We start from the raw sequence: 18,116 nt of genomic DNA, 5'->3' as shown, positions 1-18,116 counted from the left end.
TCGTTACATGTAGCATACCCAAACGACCTCTCTTGTCTTCGGTGCCAAGGCTTTCGCAGTTAATACGTTTCCTGAGAGTAGCCAATTTTGCCATTTCGTTTCAAGAGCACCAAACACTTGCGGTGCAATCGATTGCTATACCACCCCGTACCATTTTTGTTGGCCTTTTTTCGGGTGCACTCGTTACGCTGTTTGCCCCTGCAACACACACCCGAAACAAACCACACACAGACAGTGGAAAAAAAGCCGAAATGGGAAAACCCCCCCCATATACTAAACACCGCGAGGACACGAGAGCTGAAGCTGCACCAATTGGCGGGGGCTGATATTGGTACACCAGCTTTACACGCATAAGCTTCAACGAAATAAATTTCACACCCGACAGCTCATCGAGAATGTGACAGTTCGCTCGATGACGCTGCGGGGCATGGAACGAATTAAATAAACATCCATGAAGAAAATGCTTTTACCAGCCGACTCGCGTTGCTTCTTTTGACCCGTCCAGCGTGCCAGCTCGTGACAAGTAAGGAGGCGTGATGTCAGTGCAAAAAAGAAACATAACAAATGTGCGAAAAATTTAATAAACCATGAAATCAATTTTGTTTTAATTTGCAGATTGCTAAAAAGCTTTTTTATAAAAAAAATAGAGCTAAAGAAATAGCAAAAACCGAAGACGTTTGAAAAATGTCGATTGCTCAATCTATTGGTCTAGTTGGCAAAAAATAAAACAAAAATTGACAAACTAAATCGATTGGAACCAAAATGTTTCGGATTGCAAAGAAGCGTTATGTGCTGTCGTTCGGTATGATAACAGTTCGATGACAGCAGTTTGGTAACAAACTGTCAATACATCATCAATGATACGGTTATTAATGGATAGGTCTTACTTAGATGAAGAAGTAAAATAGTGGGAAAGTATTACTATCATACGCAAGCGTAGTCAAACAAGAAGCTTGAGAATTAAAATTTTAAAAGGATTTTAAAAGACTATCCCATGAGCCAATCAGGTCTCTCCCACGTAAGTGATCTGAATATTCATATGTTATCATAATAAGTCTCCAAGTCCAACCCTTACCATAATAAGTCTCCCCAACACCTTTCAGAACGTAGAATCAATATGGTGAGAGAAAACAACGCCTTTATCGACCAAAATAAGCAAGTCCTTGGCAACCAAATATTACGATCGTTTTTTTTACCATGGAGGACCATAGGAGAAAATAGTGCAAGTGCGAGATTAGTTAGATGAGATACCATTATACTTGTCTTAATTTATCCAACAAGTTTGATCAAGAATTCGTTGAAGAAAGATGGAAAGATTTTTCGACAATAGTGGAGATCGGGTAAATCAGTTTTAGTTCCGTAGTTAATAAGGCTTTTTCGAATCTTTCAAATTTCTCTAATATGTTTCCAAAGACTCCAATCATTGAAGAGATATGAAGTCGATAACTCGGCAATCATCTTCCTTTTTGAAAATCTCTCTCGCAGGGAAGATCAAACTTATGGTAGTTTGCAGACAATATCTCTAAATATTCCAATAAAGCCTCTAAATAATGTTAAAAGAGTTATCCAGATCCAAACCTCACCTATCTTGGGTCGAAAACGAATCTTTTAGTTTACGCTGAAAATACTTAATATTCAACCTTGCCAACTGCGGAAAAACAATGCAGAATTCTGCCAATGAGGTGGCCTCCAATCATTCTGCTGCCTAAGACTCACCATATTGATCACGTCAAGAAATTGAAGTAATGTATCCACTGAAAGAGTCGTTCCCGTTGCCCACTAACTTCATACTTCCATTTGGAAGTTTCAATTTCCATTCTTGCGCTAATGGTAAGACCAGATAAATTGGAAATCTTATCCATTTTGACTGAAATTCTATTAAAACCTTTAAATGGCCCCCTTCGATGTGGTCAATCCGACAAAAGCCGACAAAGATAAAAATACCACACCAATCTACGGCCGCGTAAGCACATTCAGCTTAAATTAACCCGAGCGAAGCATTTCAATCACCTTCCGTCCAGCGTCCACCTTCGCACGCCTAAGGGGTTCCGCGTATGATACGAAATAATTAGGTCGCATCCGACCGGTTTCCCACCGGCGACCCTACGCAGTTACGTCACGTTGACACTCGCATCTCGCGTTCGGAGTTCAATCGCGTGTCACTTTCGGTGCGTGCCACTTTACCGGAGGCACACTTTCTTTCAAACCCCGCTACGGTAAGCGACCGCTTTCGTTCGGTTCGGCACGGTCCCGCATATCAGCCGGTGAACATCAACCTTGAAACATGGTTCCCGAATGCCCGCACATTCACGCTGCTGGGGACAGATTAACCGTTGATAGTGCGTTGTTTGGAAGTATATCGAAAAAATGGTCTGTAAATTGCTGATCATAAGCTTTAGGCAATCAAAGGTTACAAATATGAAACGCTCGCACAGCCGACACATGATCGACAGTGCAACCGATCGTCGGCATAGCGTGATGATAAATTTAGCTACCACGAAAGTAAAAGTGCCCAGTAACAGCAGTTACCATTAAGCTTCCCTGTGTCTGCTTTGCCCATCGATTGCCACCGGTGATCACCAACGGCAAACAGGTTTGTGACGGAGCGCAACGAAACTGGATTACTGGACCACAGGACGCGCTGGACCACTCGACTGCACAACCAACCATGGTGAGAATTGTCTCCTCTTTTCGATGTGATTTCAGGGTAAAGATACAAAAAAAAATCCCTGGAGGCTGGTGGTACCGATGCCCTTAGTTCCTTTTTGAACTGCTAGCAGGATAACTAATTCACCTTGAAGCATCGTACCGTGTAGCTGATTGAAAGTGTAGCAGGGCTACCGTTCTATCTCAAAGCTACAAACGAGGATGAAACAGAGCTCTCTACAAAAACCCATCCAACGGCCATCTTCATCGATCGTAAAGGGAATTTGCGATGCGAATTTCATGGACAACGTTGGCAAAAACCGGATTTCGGAAGCAGTGCATTATCCTTGAAGTTGGTATAACCTGTAACAACGGAGCGGAGTTGGTAGGATACGGCACAAACTAGAACGATTGAATCGTTTAACACTGGAAAAATGCTCTTGTTGAGATTATTTCGAGCTCTGTGATTTATTACATAAAGGAAAGCAGTAGATTTTCCACAAATACAATATATTTATAGCTTATATGTTTACCTTAAAAACAACCAAAAAGCACTAAAGGAACTTTATCGTCTTGATTTTTATAATTATAAAATATATTCTTTCATAAACAATGTCAAAGTAGCTATAATTTAATTTCTTTGATTGCTTGTTACTGTCATGCCATCTATGGGTCAGTAGTATTACTACAAGAAAACGAATTTTTCAGTTTATTAGGATATTATGCAGTTGTTTAAGCCCAAATTTACTGAACACCAAAAAATTGTAGAACACAAAATAAAAAAATTCCAATAAATTTTCTTCTCTACCGTGAGATGAAATAATTCAAAAGTAACATTTGAAGAGATTTTTCCCTTAAGTAAACCTAACAAAGGTTATGGGATCCCCGCCTTCCATGTGCTAGACAAAGCTTAAAACGTTATTAATAAGATCTGAACGGAGCCATACCTTCCGCGCACGTGACTAACTGCAGGTTATCCACGATATACACTATTATAGCAAACTGCGGCGATCCTCAAAAATATAGGTGTCTCGATTGTCCGCGTGTGTCGTATCCGGGTGCAATTTCGATGAAACATTTGTACTTCTGCTTTTTGCATCTATTGACCGGTCAGGACGCAGATGGGCAAACCATTAGGTAATAGAGTGTCAAAACCAAGAACGGTCCAATGCTCCTGAGCGCTTGCTCTAATAAATTGAAGGTTTTGGATAGAATCTCATCTAGACATATAGTCACATCTTAATAATAAAGAATAAGTCTAGTGAGTTATTATTACTTAGACTAGATGATCGCTAAGCCGAGTTGAAAAAAAATTAGTTTAGAGAAAATGAGAAGATGAAGATCAAAGAGATCTCATCATGTTTTCCTCTGGAGGTTGAAGCAATCGGCCAAACAGTGACGAAGTACCTGGACAAGAACATTCATATACGGAAACGAAGTGTCAAATCGAGATCAATGATCTCGAGGATGACCAGGAGGAACGATTGAAAGTTCTAGCGTTTTTTTTTTTGTATTCATAAAGAACGACCAGAGCAATATATTCCATTTGTTTGGTTAAGGATCTTCCCCACAGCATTGAGATGCTTTGGACTTTTTAAGGAACAACTCTGATCAAAGGAACAACGAATGATCAAATTGAACAATTTCGAGATCAAAACGGATTGACAATCGATCACCAGAAGGGCTTAAATATTTTTGAAGATTTATTAAACTTAAGATTAAACCTAAAATTATTTCAATGCAATCCATTTTTGTTTATTCGTCATTAAAATTGATCCACTTTTTTCATTGCACGCATTTCTTAAATATACTAAATGTAAATATATTTACATTTACATTTACAGCATTTAGGGACAAACATACGTCGCAAAGTTATGGTCAATTTCATAACCCCTTTACTATACCGTCCCGACAGTGCCCATAAAAGACCTTCACAGCATTGTCTGGAGTAGCTGTACGGACGAACTCCTAATATTAGTGCTAAATGCAAAACAACTACCAGCACCGCAAAGGTCACGCAGGGTCGTCACACACAGTATAACCTCAACTACTGCTGATCGGTTGATTAAAGACCGGTGCACCTATAGATCTGCTTGGGTTGGCGTGAAACGAATTCGCAGCTGGTAACCACACGGTATGTGACAGCCGCCGGACAGCTACCGTGACTTGACGAATTGGGCCCACAGTATAAACAATGTGTGTGTGTTTTCGTTTCTTTTTTTTGGCAAACACCCAGCAAAAACAGTCAAGGGTGAAATGTTAAAGGGTTTTTAATGTAGGCCAAACTGACTGTCTACGTCAAATTATGGCTCTGTTTTCGGTGTCTGCAGAGGGGGTGGGCTGAAGTTTTGACACAACTTCTTAAAGACTTGTCAGAAAGGATACTTTTGTGTATTTATTTGTTTCATTATTTTACACCTTTTGTAAATTGTTCCACGTGCTTCCATTGATCAGCAGGGGCCGTCACACGCGTTGATAGTTATGGGGAATATAATTAAGCTTGGGTGCGTATGTTAACGTTTTGCGTACCCAGCTAGGATGATATGCGCCAACCTGTAAGTACTTCTTCACGTAGGCTGGTTGTTGTACACCGATCACCATCGGATTGTTTCCTTCGCGATTCCCGCTAATGTGTCTGGATGGGAGAGGAATCTTACTGTGTACGTAAATCGGTTCTCCATAGCCAGTTGGATAGATAGGACGATAAGTGTTTGCCGTTGGTTGCATAGCAGTTTTATGATGCGACATGGAATGATCCCTCTGGACTTCTTTCTTTCCATAGGAGAAGTGTTGATTCGGAATTGTTTTGGTCGGTTGTTTAGTAAAACTATGATGATTCATAGGAGCACGTGTGGACAGTTGAGGAACAACCATCGAATGCTTCACACGCTGCGGTACAATGTGTCTGACGAAGCTCACATAACTGACAGCTGTTGGAGTGTAGTGTGTTTTAACATTCTCAGGAACATTCGATTCACTTGAAGGACGTAATTCTCCATTTATACAAACAATAAGCAGTAGAATCTGTTCGGAAAGAAGAAAGCAAAAATATTAAATATTAGATAGCAAAAACAATTGTTCAATTTTCTCACCATATAGAAAGATTCCATTCTGGGTGGCAAAGTGATGACCATGGTTTACACTACACTGCAAGACACTAAAGATGACACTGTGGTGAGTTTCGATGCATTGCTTTCTTTTTATACGACGCTGCGGCGAGATACTAATTCGGATTACGCTACGGTTGGTTTAGCAGAAGTTTGAAGATGAAAATTCATTATCTAATTTCGTTACACTCCCATGATCACTTTGTGCGGCTAACTATTTTAAAGACCAATTAGAAGACCATAAAAAAGTATCCGCTATCAAATCTCAACACATTGCCAGTTATTGATCATTTATTTTTTACAAAACGCTTGGGTTGCATTTAACAGCGGCAAAGTGTATTTAATATTCAAAGCTAAGATAAGTAATGGAACGATTTTTTTCGTCTTCTTCTTCTGCATATTATGCATTGCTTTTGAACTTGTTAATTGATAATCGTTTAAATGGATGATGTAATGTTTTGATTAATTTATATTTTTTTCCTGATATGATTATTGTATTGTATTATTGTGAAATGATATGTATTGATATGATAGTTACAAAAACTAGTTATTTTGTTTAAGTCATTTATCATGAGATCATTTTGAAGTATTTCTAAAAATATAAGCAAATCAATCAACAACAATAAAGAAATTAAAGAGAAGACACATCCAAACAACTAAAAACCTAATAATAATTCCAATCCAGTTCTTGGAAGTTTAAAATAAACATTTTAATTTAATAATTAATCAACGAATGAATCAATAAATAAAATATTATACAAAAATGATTATAAAAATAGTAAATAAAGTAAATAAGTGCAAAACTAAATTAATATAGTTATAAATAAGTATAGACAAGGGATTGTAGTACACAAGCAGTAACTTAAAGTAAAGTTATTTTATTCAGATGTCAGATCATGCACAATTTAGAATAATATCACAATAACAATCACAAGCAATACACATTATTACCATCCATGGGCGGAAATGCCTCCGTAGGCGAGGTTTTGTCCATAAGACAGCACCTTTCCACCATAGAACGGAGCTGGCTGGGCGATAATGCTCTTGCCGTACACTGGCTCAGCGATCAAAGCCTTTGCCGGATAGATGGGCTCAGCGAACACATTCTTCGTGTAGATTGGTTCGGAAACGATGGTCTTGGCATACGTTGGCTCAGCAATGATGGTCTTGGCGTACGTTGGCTCCGACACGATGGTCTTGGCGTATGTTGGCTCAGCAATGATGGTCTTGGTGAAGGCGGGCTCAGCAATGACGGTCTTGGCAATTGGACCATACGACAATGGCTTCGAGTACTCGATGTTCTTCACCAGAGCCGGAGCCTGGTACAGAGATTGAGGAGCAGCATAGGACAGGGTTGGGAGAGGATTGGTGAGTGCCAGAGGCTTGCTGAGTACGATCGATGGAGCAGCCTGAGCATATCCGTGGTATAGTTGTGGTTCTTGAAGGATGGTCTTGCTCACTGCCGGAGCCACATGCTTGACGACGTTGGAGTAGCTGACAGCTGCCGGAGCATAGGACAGATGGGAAGCGTCATTCGGGATGTATCCGGCGCTAACACAGGCCAGAGAAGCGACGATCAGGACGAACTGGAAATCGTTAGAATCGTTAGAATATTGGGGGCACTAAGATCAGGAAGAAATACTCACTTTGGAAGCCATTGTTGAAGGATTGGTGTAGAAGGAGAATGCACTTTGCTGGAAAACTGCACGCTGAGTGATGTCTTACTGGTCAGCTGATGCCGCTTTTATAGCGAATGCCATTGTGCGAAAATTCGCCAAGCAGGATGTGAGAGGGGCGCCAAATGATGGCCATCAAATCAATCGCCAATTTATTTCAATCACTTTTCCGACGATTTAATATTTTCTTGATCAATTGTTTTGTTTCATGACTAAGTTGTGATTAAACAAGGTTGTACAACTGTTGAATATTGTGTTTGTTGTTAGTTAATATTGTTTCAGTTTTTTACAATATTATATTTTTTTTATGACGAGAGTTTCAGAAATTGCGCTTAGAAGTGATTAACAAACTGTACGGAAACGCAGAGAGCAATTGCACCTTTATAATTGAGTTTAACTGTTGATCAATGAGCGTTTTTTGTCAAAATTTAAATTCATTTGTTTTGTAAAACAACAATTGTTTTATTTCACAATATTTCATTCATAATCTATTTCATTATTTGTTTGACAATTTTTAATAGTCTAGAATATTTGAGAAATAGCTATCCCTATTAATTTATGCTTTGGTCTATTTTTTTTCTTTTTACTAAATAAGATCAGAACGTTATTAATGTTATTCGTGATTGATGTCGAAGAAGTTATCACACATACAATTAATAAATATAATAGGACGAGCAAGAGAATGTCTTTCAAACTGCTTATAAAGGGATAATTTAAAAAAGGAAAAAGGAAAAAAGGATGAACAAAACAGTCATTGCATTATTGATGAACAAAATCTAACAATCGGTTATGTCGACTAAATTATCTATATCTTCCAGATTTGATGAGGTTGTGGCTCAAATGAAAACAAAAGTAATCAAGGTCGATCATAATTCATTGAAAGCAATTCTTTTTCAGCACATCCGTAACAACCATAACATTTATTTTATTCCAATAGAACGGTCAAGCAGTATTGATACACATAACATTTTATAAACCATTATGGCTTCAACTGTCTTGAAAATTACAAGAATCAGAAGAATATGCTCGGACGTGACGAAATACTGCGAAATACTTTTCTTTTTAAAATCTAGAACGATATTTACTTCATTTCCAAAGTGTTCAATGTATCGAATCTAATGTTAATATTTTGCTGAAGAATTCGGTAACAAATTAATGTAGTGTCGATGTGGAGAATTATTACAGACTAAATAATTAATAAGTGAGTTCACTTTATAATAAACTACTTTACATTAGCTCTATGAATCAAATGAACCAAAGGAAGAACTGCATCGTGTTAGGAAGTTAATGGAGTTACAACAAAACTAACTGCTAATTAGGAAGATTTAAGAATAAAGATTGAAATGTGATGTTTCTTCAGGAAATAATATAAAAAATGACTAAATAAAAATTACTGTCTGCATTATGTTTCATAAGTATAATTTATACATTGTTTTATTGCAGCAATTATCACATATCATTCCATGCATTCCCAATCAGTGAAATATCACAGACACAAATCATTACCATCCATGGGCGGAAATGCCTCCGTAAGCGAGGTTTTGTCCATAAGACAGCACCTTTCCACCATAGAACGGAGCTGGCTGGATGATTATGCTCTTGCCGTATACTGGCTCAGTGATCAAAGCCTTGGCCGGATAGATGGGCTCAGCGAACACATTCTTCGTGTAGATTGGCTCCGAAACGATGGTCTTGGCGTACGTTGGCTCCGAAACGATGGTCTTGGCGTATGTTGGCTCAGCAATGATGGTCTTGGTGTAGGCGGGCTCAGCAATCACAGTCTTGGCAATTGGACCATACGACAATGGCTTCGAGTACTCGATGTTCTTCACCAGAGCCGGAGCCTGGTACAGAGATTGAGGAGCAGCATAGGACAGGGTTGGGAGAGGATTGGTGAGTGCCAGAGGCTTGCTGAGTACGATCGATGGAGCAGCCTGAGCATATCCGTGGTATAGTTGTGGTTCTTGAAGGATGGTCTTGCTCACTGCCGGAGCCACATGCTTGACGACGTTGGAGTAGCTGACAGCTGCCGGAGCATAGGACAGATGGGAAGCGTCATTCGGGATGTATCCGGCGCTAACACAGGCCAGAGAAGCGGCGATCAGGACGAACTGGAAATCGTTAGAATCGTTAGAATATTGGGGACACTAAGATCAGGAAGAAGTACTCCTTGAACTCACTTTGGAAGCCATTGTTGAAGGATGGTTGTAGAAGGAGGATGCACTTTGCTGGAAAACTGCACGCTGAGTGATGTCTTACTGGTCAGCTGATGCCGCTTTTATACCGAATGCCATTGTGCGAAAATTCGCCAAGCAGGATGTGAGAGGGGCGATGATGGGCGTTTGATATTTCTTTGTGTTTTGTCATATTGTACAGTAAAATAAAACCGATTAGCTGTTCGATATCATCTGCTCATCGTTTAATATTTCAGATATTAGATTAACAGTTTAAATTAAATGATGTGCAATTTCTTTACACTTTTAATTATAAAAGATATGAAATAATTTTAAAACTGTATTTAACGATATACTTTTTATACTACAATAAATAGCTACAAAAATTTGAAAACCTATGTGAATTTCTTCATGTTAATTTGTTTTATAATGAAAGGGTAAATAATAGAAGAATTTTATGAAACTTTAAAGACGTATCGATTAAAAAAAACATACATAAATAATATAGTAGCATGTTCTTATACATCTTCTCGAACAAATCCATATAGAACATCGAACGGTTTTTAAATATAGAAACCGTTGTTGGTTTATTTTTAGAATATTTAATATTGCATATACATAAAGGTTAATAACATCGCTTTGAAATAAAAACAGTAGAATTTGAACTTAAAACGAAACTAACATTGTCATTCAATTGTGACATAATAAAACACAAAGAGATTTCAAACGCCCGTCATCGCCCCTCTCACATCCTGCTTGGCGAATTTTCGCACAATGGCATTCGCTATAAAAGCTGCATCAGCTGACCAGTAAGACATCACTCAGCGTGCAGTTTTCCAGCAAAGTGCATCCTCCTTCTACAACCATCCTTCAACAATGGCTTCCAAAGTGAGTTCAAGGAGTATTTCTTCCAGATCTTAGTGTCCCCAATATTCTAACGATTCTAACGATTTCCAGTTCGTCCTGATTGTCGCTTCTCTGGCCTGTGTTAGCGCCGGATACATTCCGAATGATGCTTCCCATCTGTCCTATGCTCCGGCAGCTGTCAGATACTCCAACGTCGTCAAGCATGTGGCTCCGGTAGTGAGCAAGACCATCCTTCAGGAACCACAACTATACCACGGATATGCTCAGGCTGCTCCATCGATCGTACTCAGCAAGCCTCTGGCACTCACCAATCCTCTCCCAACCCTGTCCTATGCTGCTCCTCAAGCTTTGTACCAGGCTCCGGCTCTGGTGAAGAACATCGAGTACTCGAAGCCATTGTCGTATGGTCCAATTGCCAAGACCGTCATTGCTGAGCCCGCCTTCACCAAGACCATCATTGCTGAGCCAACATACGCCAAGACCATCATTTCGGAGCCAACATACGCCAAGACCATCGTTTCGGAGCCAACGTACGCCAAGACCATCGTTTCCGAGCCAATCTACACGAATAATGTGTTCGCTGAGCCCATCTATCCGGCAAAGGCTTTGATCGCTGAGCCAGTGTACGGCAAGAGCATTATCGCCCAACCAGCTCCGTTCTATGGTGGAAAGGTGCTGTCTTATGGACAAAACCTTGCCTACGGGGACATTTCCGCCCATGGATGGTAATGATTTGTGTCTGTGATTAAATTTTGAATCACTTTTGTTGATAACATATGTGATGCTATAAAGAGATGATTTTTATAATAAAGTTCTAGCCTGAAATTTAAAATATAATAATTTCTTTAAAACTCTTGCGTTGTTGTGCTCACGCTTTCAACAGTTTTTTTCTATGATACTCTACCGAATGTTTTATCGCTGAGAAAAAATGCATTTTTATGTTTCTTTTTCTTTAAGCTTTAAATTTTTTATTTTTTTATTTATATTTTAAAATGACAGCTTTAATTATTATTATTAAATATATTATATTATTAAATATAATATATTATAAATATAATATAATATTTAATAATATATTATTAAATTAATAATATAAATAACATGAAACAGGGCGGTCCGGTGGTGCATGTGATAAACGGCGCCAGTCCATCCGGACCGTCCCCCCCTAGCATGGACTGACTATCCGGCTACGTGGTAAAATAAGTCTAGTAAGCCAGAAATGGCCGGCGTAACCTGTAAGGTCGTTAAGTCAAGAAGAAGAAGAACATGAAACAGAAACATTGATTTACTTTAAAAGACTATGTAACAAAATAGTCATTTGGTCAAGTAATTAAAACGCAATAAATGTAGCATCCAATGGTTCAAACTTTTAATCGCTCAACGTTTAAGAATCACCTGTAAGTCCTTCTTTTCGGGGACAATTCGGTATTATCGAGATAAGACGGAGCAAGGTTCTTCACAATAACTATCACATTCGATATCCATTTAGCTACAGTAAGCAACCAATCCATAAGGGATTGCAAAGCAAGGACTAAAGGGCGTTAAATGTAGTCCACCGTCCATTAAATCACCCCAAATGTGTTGGCATTTACATGTACCGATTGAAATCACTGAAATGTTACTGCTTTTTACGACGATTCCCTGAAAGCACACCCTTAGGGCGAGTGGTTTTCCGTCCCTTAAAGTCCATCCATCCAAATATAGATTAATAGTAGCACGTACATTTAACTCTCACACTCAACCGTTGGCAGACTAGCAGGTGTTTACGGATTATCAATTAAGCTTCGTACTACACTTTGAACAGGTGTCCACCTTTCGATGCACACCTTTTAAGAGAAAAAAAAAGTCAATAAAACTTGACCGACAATAATCTTCCAAAATTCAATCCAATCTTCGGTATGGTTGAAAAAAATCGGATTCAATCCGCATCGGATCATTGCACCGGATCACCAAGCAGGACCGCTCACGTCCATTCGAGATTCGAGGCTCGGTCTCTTAATCTTAATTGAACCAAGCTTACCGGAATGACACTGAAACGCATTTGCGAGCCATAGCCTTAGCCACTCGTCGGTGACAAATCCGCCCAACATACGCACGCATCGCTGTACGATCGCTTGATCGAAATGATCGAAAACATCGAATGCCAATAGTAGGGCGAAAAAGTTAAGGAAATGACTAAATAATACCTGCTACGAGAAAGAAACCGACAAAAGTTCAAGGTAACCCGCGTCGTCGTGTGCGTCCGTTCGATTCACGAGACACGAGACGGCCCTTGGAATAGGAGCAGCAGCCCGATGGACCGGCACACTGGCCTTAGGGGGGACGCGAAACGAATTGCAGAAATGAGAGAAGTTTTTGAAAATGGTAGCAAAAAAAATCCACGCGACCACCGTCACCATGAGGACAGAAAATCGCACATACTTCTCCGCTGTCTCTATATCCTCTTGTCACCTCGTCGTTACCATTCGTTGCGCTCCACATTTCGGTTGCGTAACGTTTGGTGAAGTACCAAACTAAAGTTTCCTTCGTTTTGCACGTTCGATCATTCGTTTCCATTTTATTGTCATCGATCGACATATTATCAATGATTACTGTTTTCTCTTCGTGAACGTTCGTCGCTTGTGCTTCTGTCGCGTTCGTTGAAGTCTTTTGTACATCTTCCTTTCTCTAATGATAGGAAACCACGTACGGGACCTTCGTATAACTTCAATGAGGAAATAATAATTATTTTAACGGGAAGGGGGGCCATTAGAAACAATTCACTTCCGTTTTTTATTTCGAGTATATAAAAGATGGGTGCACAGTGAGCATTATCAAAAACACAAGTTAGTAACAGCAAACGGACAAGAAACAAAAACTTCAATAATGGCGTTTAAAGTAGGTGGCAAAATTCTTCTTAAAAGACACATTTTTATTCTACAAAATAATTTTTTGCGATTCTATTTTCAGTTTGTTGCAATCCTAGCGCTGCTTGCATGTGCCAAAGCCAACTACCTTCCGGCGGATTTACCTTACGCTGGAGTTTACGGTTACGGATCAACCATTGCTCCAGCAGCCTTAACGCATGGTTCGATTCTGTCTGGATATTCATCAGCCGCTCATCTTGTTGAGCCGCTCGCTCGAGCATCTCCACTACAGCTGCAAGCTCCACTGCTGAATGGCTTCATTAATCCAGCACCCTTGACCATCGGTGGTTCACTGCCTGAGGGTAAAGCTACACTTACCAAAACCTTAGTTTCGACTCCAACGTACGTCACTAGCCACGTGTCAAACCGGGTGCACACAAACGAGCCGGAACATTTAATTAATAGCCATGTTTACGGGTATAACAAGAATGTTATCAACGGTGGCGTGGTACCCTTGTCTCATGCTACTTATTATGGTGCTCAAAATGTTCCCTATGGTGTTCCTTATGGACATGTCTATTGAATGTAACTAATTCATTCATCCATATCCGCACCGTAAATCTGTTTTCAAGGGTTTGTAAATATAAAAAGATGCTTACTGTCGGAATTATCAATGTGTATTTATGTATATTTGTTTGAGAAAAATTAGCCTATTACTACCACTTTGATGATATTTTTTCAAGTGTTAAGAGATAAAGGAGTTTACTTTCCATATAAAATCCTTTAAAATATATTAAAATTTAAAAAACGGTACAGAAAAAGACGTTTTATTTTAAATACTTTAGCCTTCATGCGACCGTAGCGCCATCTGGCGTTGATAGCATACTTTAGCTCAGTCACACACCGAGGGAGTGTTATGGCTAATTATTACAGCAAATTTATATCTTGAGTTTTTCACTATGGTACTATTTCATACGAAATAGAATTGATTTAAAAACAATTGTTTTTTTTTTCCTACAAAAACAATTTTTTACAATTTGTGAACAATTTAAATTGCATTAAACGATGCAAACAAAAGCTGAAAATAATTTATTCCGAATTAATTGTTATGCTACAATTTATCTAGTTTCCGTTGCGTTGCGTTTTTTTCCTTCTATTGATCGTGTTTATGTTTATGTATTATGTATTTTTTTTCTCTGTTTCATAATGTTGTTAATATTATTTTGTGCTGTAATGAATTATGTCGAAAAACATTGTTTGCATATGTAAAAGTGTCTTATGCGTTGTCTTAGAAGTGTTTACATACATCTATTTGTTTTTTTTTACTTATAAACGATATATTTTGATGTTTAAACAATCTTAAAGCTAAAGAACTTAGTCAAAAATTAAAACTCTTTTTTTCCAAAAACAGATCAATTAATCCATATATACAATCTATTGCTGCGTGATACACTGCATTACAACTGCATTACAACTCCCATTCATACCTAATCCCGTTTCGTATTTCCCCTTGGCAAAACGGTATCAACCTAATCGAGCAAAACCTTTATCCACATGCGATTTCCTATCATCTACTGCCCTCACACACTGTACTAAGCCATCTCCAGCAGCATCCAGCAGGCTGAATGAGATATGTTGAAATGGTTCTTAGGGTTTGTGCCGCTGGACTTGCTTCTCGACCAACGACAAATATGAATCATCGATTAAAACGCAACACAAACCGGACAGGAAGTGCTTGGATGTGGAACCCCTTTCGCACATTATCGCAAAGGGGTGAAATAATATGTATAATAGCCAAATATGATCTCTCTTTATCGTTCTCTCACTATCGCTCTACCAAAGCGAAAAAAAAACTCTCCGGAATGTGAAGGATGCATTGTCGCTCGCGCACTCTCGCTCTCTCTCTCACACTGACACTCTCAGCGCTAGGATGCATACGGCAAATGATGTTGTTGTCCCTTCAGTGGTCCCTATGAAAATGGTTGATATGTTCACCGATGTTGTAAACACGATAGAAGTTGTCAACTATCTTGTACAACACGAATGCAACCGGTGGCAATTATTATGTAAAAGATGCGTGCATGTGTGTGTGTTTTTTTTTACATTTAATGATTTTATCTTAATTATGCTTGTTGAGAAAAAAAATTGCAAAAACTTAAAGTATACAGTAAGTGATAGAAATAACTTACATTCTCTATCATTTTATTTGCATACTATAAAAAAAAATAATAGTTTCAAGCACACCGCATAATATCCTTTTTTTTCGTTCTGTTTGCTTTTTTTGCGTCAAACAACTTTTGACATTCGCGTCTAACATTTTGATGTTATAAAATTGTTAAATTATTTGCTAATTATGCAAACAACACACAAACTTCCATCCGAATGTGGTGGTTTAGAATAGCGGGGATTTTTTGTTTTTTTTTTGCAACAAATCTCTTTCCATTTCATTCCGCTCGCGCAAAAACAAACTCTACAACTAAGAACTTGTTTGGTGATTATCGCAGTCTGTGCTGAAACTTCCACAATGGGAAATTTGTAAGTTGGCGAGTTTGTTTTTTTTTCATTTGTTCATTTTGTTTTACACTCAATATCCCCGCACCACCGACGATTATCCATCATTCCCGTCGACCTTTGGCGTGACTATCATGCCTAGGTGTCTGTGTGTTTTATCTTCTTTGTTTGTTTGTTCGGTTTGTTACTCTTCGGAAACTGGTTGTTTCGGGTGCATGTTTTGCGTTTGAAAACGCGCTCAGCACAAAACCACCAGAAAACTACCAAAAATCTGCTGCTGCCTGCCGGATCTTGGCGCGGGAAGTGGAAGCGTGTAGCAGGCGGGTCTTGGCTGGGTCCGAACGTGGCATCTTCAAGATCGGTTCAACCGGTGCGTATCGTTTCCCTTCGCGCGATGGTCACCACCACCCTGTAAGACAAATAGCCTCCCAAATGGTGGCGGGAGCTGCAAGTATCGCCAGAACTACACATTCTTGATGTTCGCTTTCGATCGGCCCGGTTCGTTTCGATCTATTCTCTTTCGCCCGATTTTCGTACTCGCTTAGCTCGCTTTATTTTAAGCATCAACCCGCGAATGGGGAACGAACAAGAACAAAAGACAGACAAGATGAGGCTAGCAAGACGAGAATAAAAGAAAAGCAGATACTCGCTCGAATCTCTGGACTCTGGAGCGGTGTTGGCTCACTGCCACTCACTGCCCCTGGCCGTTGTGTATCCATCACTGGAACAGGTTTTCCGTACAACATTCACCCCGACTGCCAGCCTTTTCGACGACGGCCTGAAGACGACGACCAACGGCAAAAGATCGAGGCAAGACCTTGCGCGCTATGCATTCGATAGCATAAGCTGAGGATTTTGGCCGGCTTTGCAGAACGCACGTACTCACGTATCCCAAACCGCCCCTGCACTGCTACTTCGCTACCGAGGATTCAACTACGACTAATCCACTGTGAGCTTCAGGTGTGTGACGATTCGTTTCTTTTCTGATGCTATTATGTCCAGAGTGTGATTTGTTAAGCATTATGTAGGGAAAAATCACTTTCTATCTCTTGTAGGACCGGTTTTGTAAGTAATTTTAGTAAATTAAACTCCTTTTTTATATATTATAATATTATAAATAAAAGTTTTATTATAATATGCTAAACTTGCCAATCGAGAAACTAGATATATCTCCGAGATTCTATACAATGAATTTTTAAGCTCATTGCTGCTTCAGAAACAATAAAGATTGAGGGTGGTCAGGGATTTCCATCATCAAATTTGTTAATGAATGAATGACTATTAAAATTATTGATAGAAAAGTATCATAAATTCCCATGCTATAAAATAGCCTAACTATGACGAAAGGAACATGATGTTTAAAAAAATAATATCAAACAAATAAAGTTATAAATGACTATATATAAGACGCGTAAAGAAATCAAATCAAAAACAAAAACAGAAGAAACAGAAAATATTAAGCAATATAATAAATAACCAAATTAGGAAGACAAACTTAGCAAAACAAGTTGATAAAAGGTAATAAAAATAGAGAAGTAAATAATTGAAACAAAATCATTTTGTATTTTTTACATGTAAGCATTTGCAATTATAAACTTGAACTATAATGTTTTGATTAGTTAAAAAATTAAACTTCTTTATACTTCATACTATAGTGATGCGCGGGTACTATACTATAGTAATGCGCGGATCCCTAGGTAGAAGTAGGTTCAGTAGCTGCAACCCGTGGATGCAGCGAGTTTAGAATTGAACTATCAAACTTAGGGATCTTTCTACTATTACGTTATCCTGGTAAAAAACCAGTGGGAAAGAAAGACAGAGTTCAGGATTTGAACACAGATTCGTAGATGGAGCTCTCCGCAAGGCCAGATGGATGTGAACATAATTCTTTGTGGATAGCCGGTTCTTATTTTATGGTCAGTATGTCCTAATCTATTTCAATTTCATGAGATTTATTTTGCAGAATTATCATCCTCTTGTTCTATTCATCCGATCTATTTCAATTTCATTAAGCTTATATTGCAGAACTAACATCGTCCTGTTGGAGCTATCCCATTACCCTGTGGGTCTGAGTCCGACTTCTACAGAGATGAGATCTTTTTTCTTTTTTTTTGTGGTACTACATTCTCAATAGGAGTTGTTGGAAGTAACGATCGAGAAGCAGGAGTGTGTATAGACTGAAGAATGGTCTGAAACCAATGAGAAGAGGAATTTTTCACCATTGATTTGAAACATCAATTTTGCCGAAACAATTATAATTTACACTCTTCCAAAATTAGTTAATAGCTT

General features: G+C 38.8%; 3 protein-coding genes across 5 annotated transcripts in view; 2 read left to right on the top strand and 1 right to left on the bottom strand.

Annotated features, from left to right (window-relative positions):
• The window catches only part of LOC125768480 (single-stranded DNA-binding protein 3), a 447,182-nt gene that overhangs the window by 6,669 nt on the left and 422,397 nt on the right, over positions 1-18,116 (top strand). The window lies entirely within an intron of this gene.
• LOC125768488 (adhesive plaque matrix protein-like) lies at positions 6,314-9,956 on the bottom strand. Of its 3 annotated transcripts, XM_049436229.1 has the most exons (3): positions 9,610-9,833; positions 9,058-9,540; positions 6,314-6,826 (listed from the first exon to the last, which is right to left on the bottom strand). In XM_049436229.1, exons 1-3 carry the CDS (start codon positions 9,619-9,621, stop codon positions 6,701-6,703), a joined length of 621 nt encoding a protein of 206 aa, XP_049292186.1. In that variant the 5' UTR covers positions 9,622-9,833; the 3' UTR covers positions 6,314-6,700. The 3 variants fall into 3 exon arrangements, with proteins under 3 accessions (XP_049292186.1, XP_049292184.1, XP_049292185.1); XM_049436227.1 differs by lacking the exon at positions 9,058-9,540 and having other exon boundaries at positions 6,314-7,339; positions 9,610-9,956; XM_049436228.1 differs by lacking the exons at positions 9,058-9,540; positions 9,610-9,833 and adding an exon at positions 7,400-7,413 and having other exon boundaries at positions 6,314-7,339.
• Positions 10,141-11,199, top strand: LOC125769555 (adhesive plaque matrix protein-like). The gene is made up of 2 exons (XM_049438287.1): positions 10,141-10,491; positions 10,561-11,199. The coding sequence occupies exons 1-2, from the start codon at positions 10,480-10,482 to the stop codon at positions 11,197-11,199; spliced, it is 651 nt and encodes a 216-aa protein (XP_049294244.1). The 5' UTR covers positions 10,141-10,479.

This window comes from Anopheles funestus, chromosome 3RL (genome assembly GCF_943734845.2).
Source record: "Anopheles funestus chromosome 3RL, idAnoFuneDA-416_04, whole genome shotgun sequence".
Classification (NCBI taxonomy): domain Eukaryota; kingdom Metazoa; phylum Arthropoda; class Insecta; order Diptera; family Culicidae; genus Anopheles; species Anopheles funestus.
Note: the sequence above shows the minus strand (reverse complement) of the source record. Positions and strands in the feature narration are given on the sequence as shown.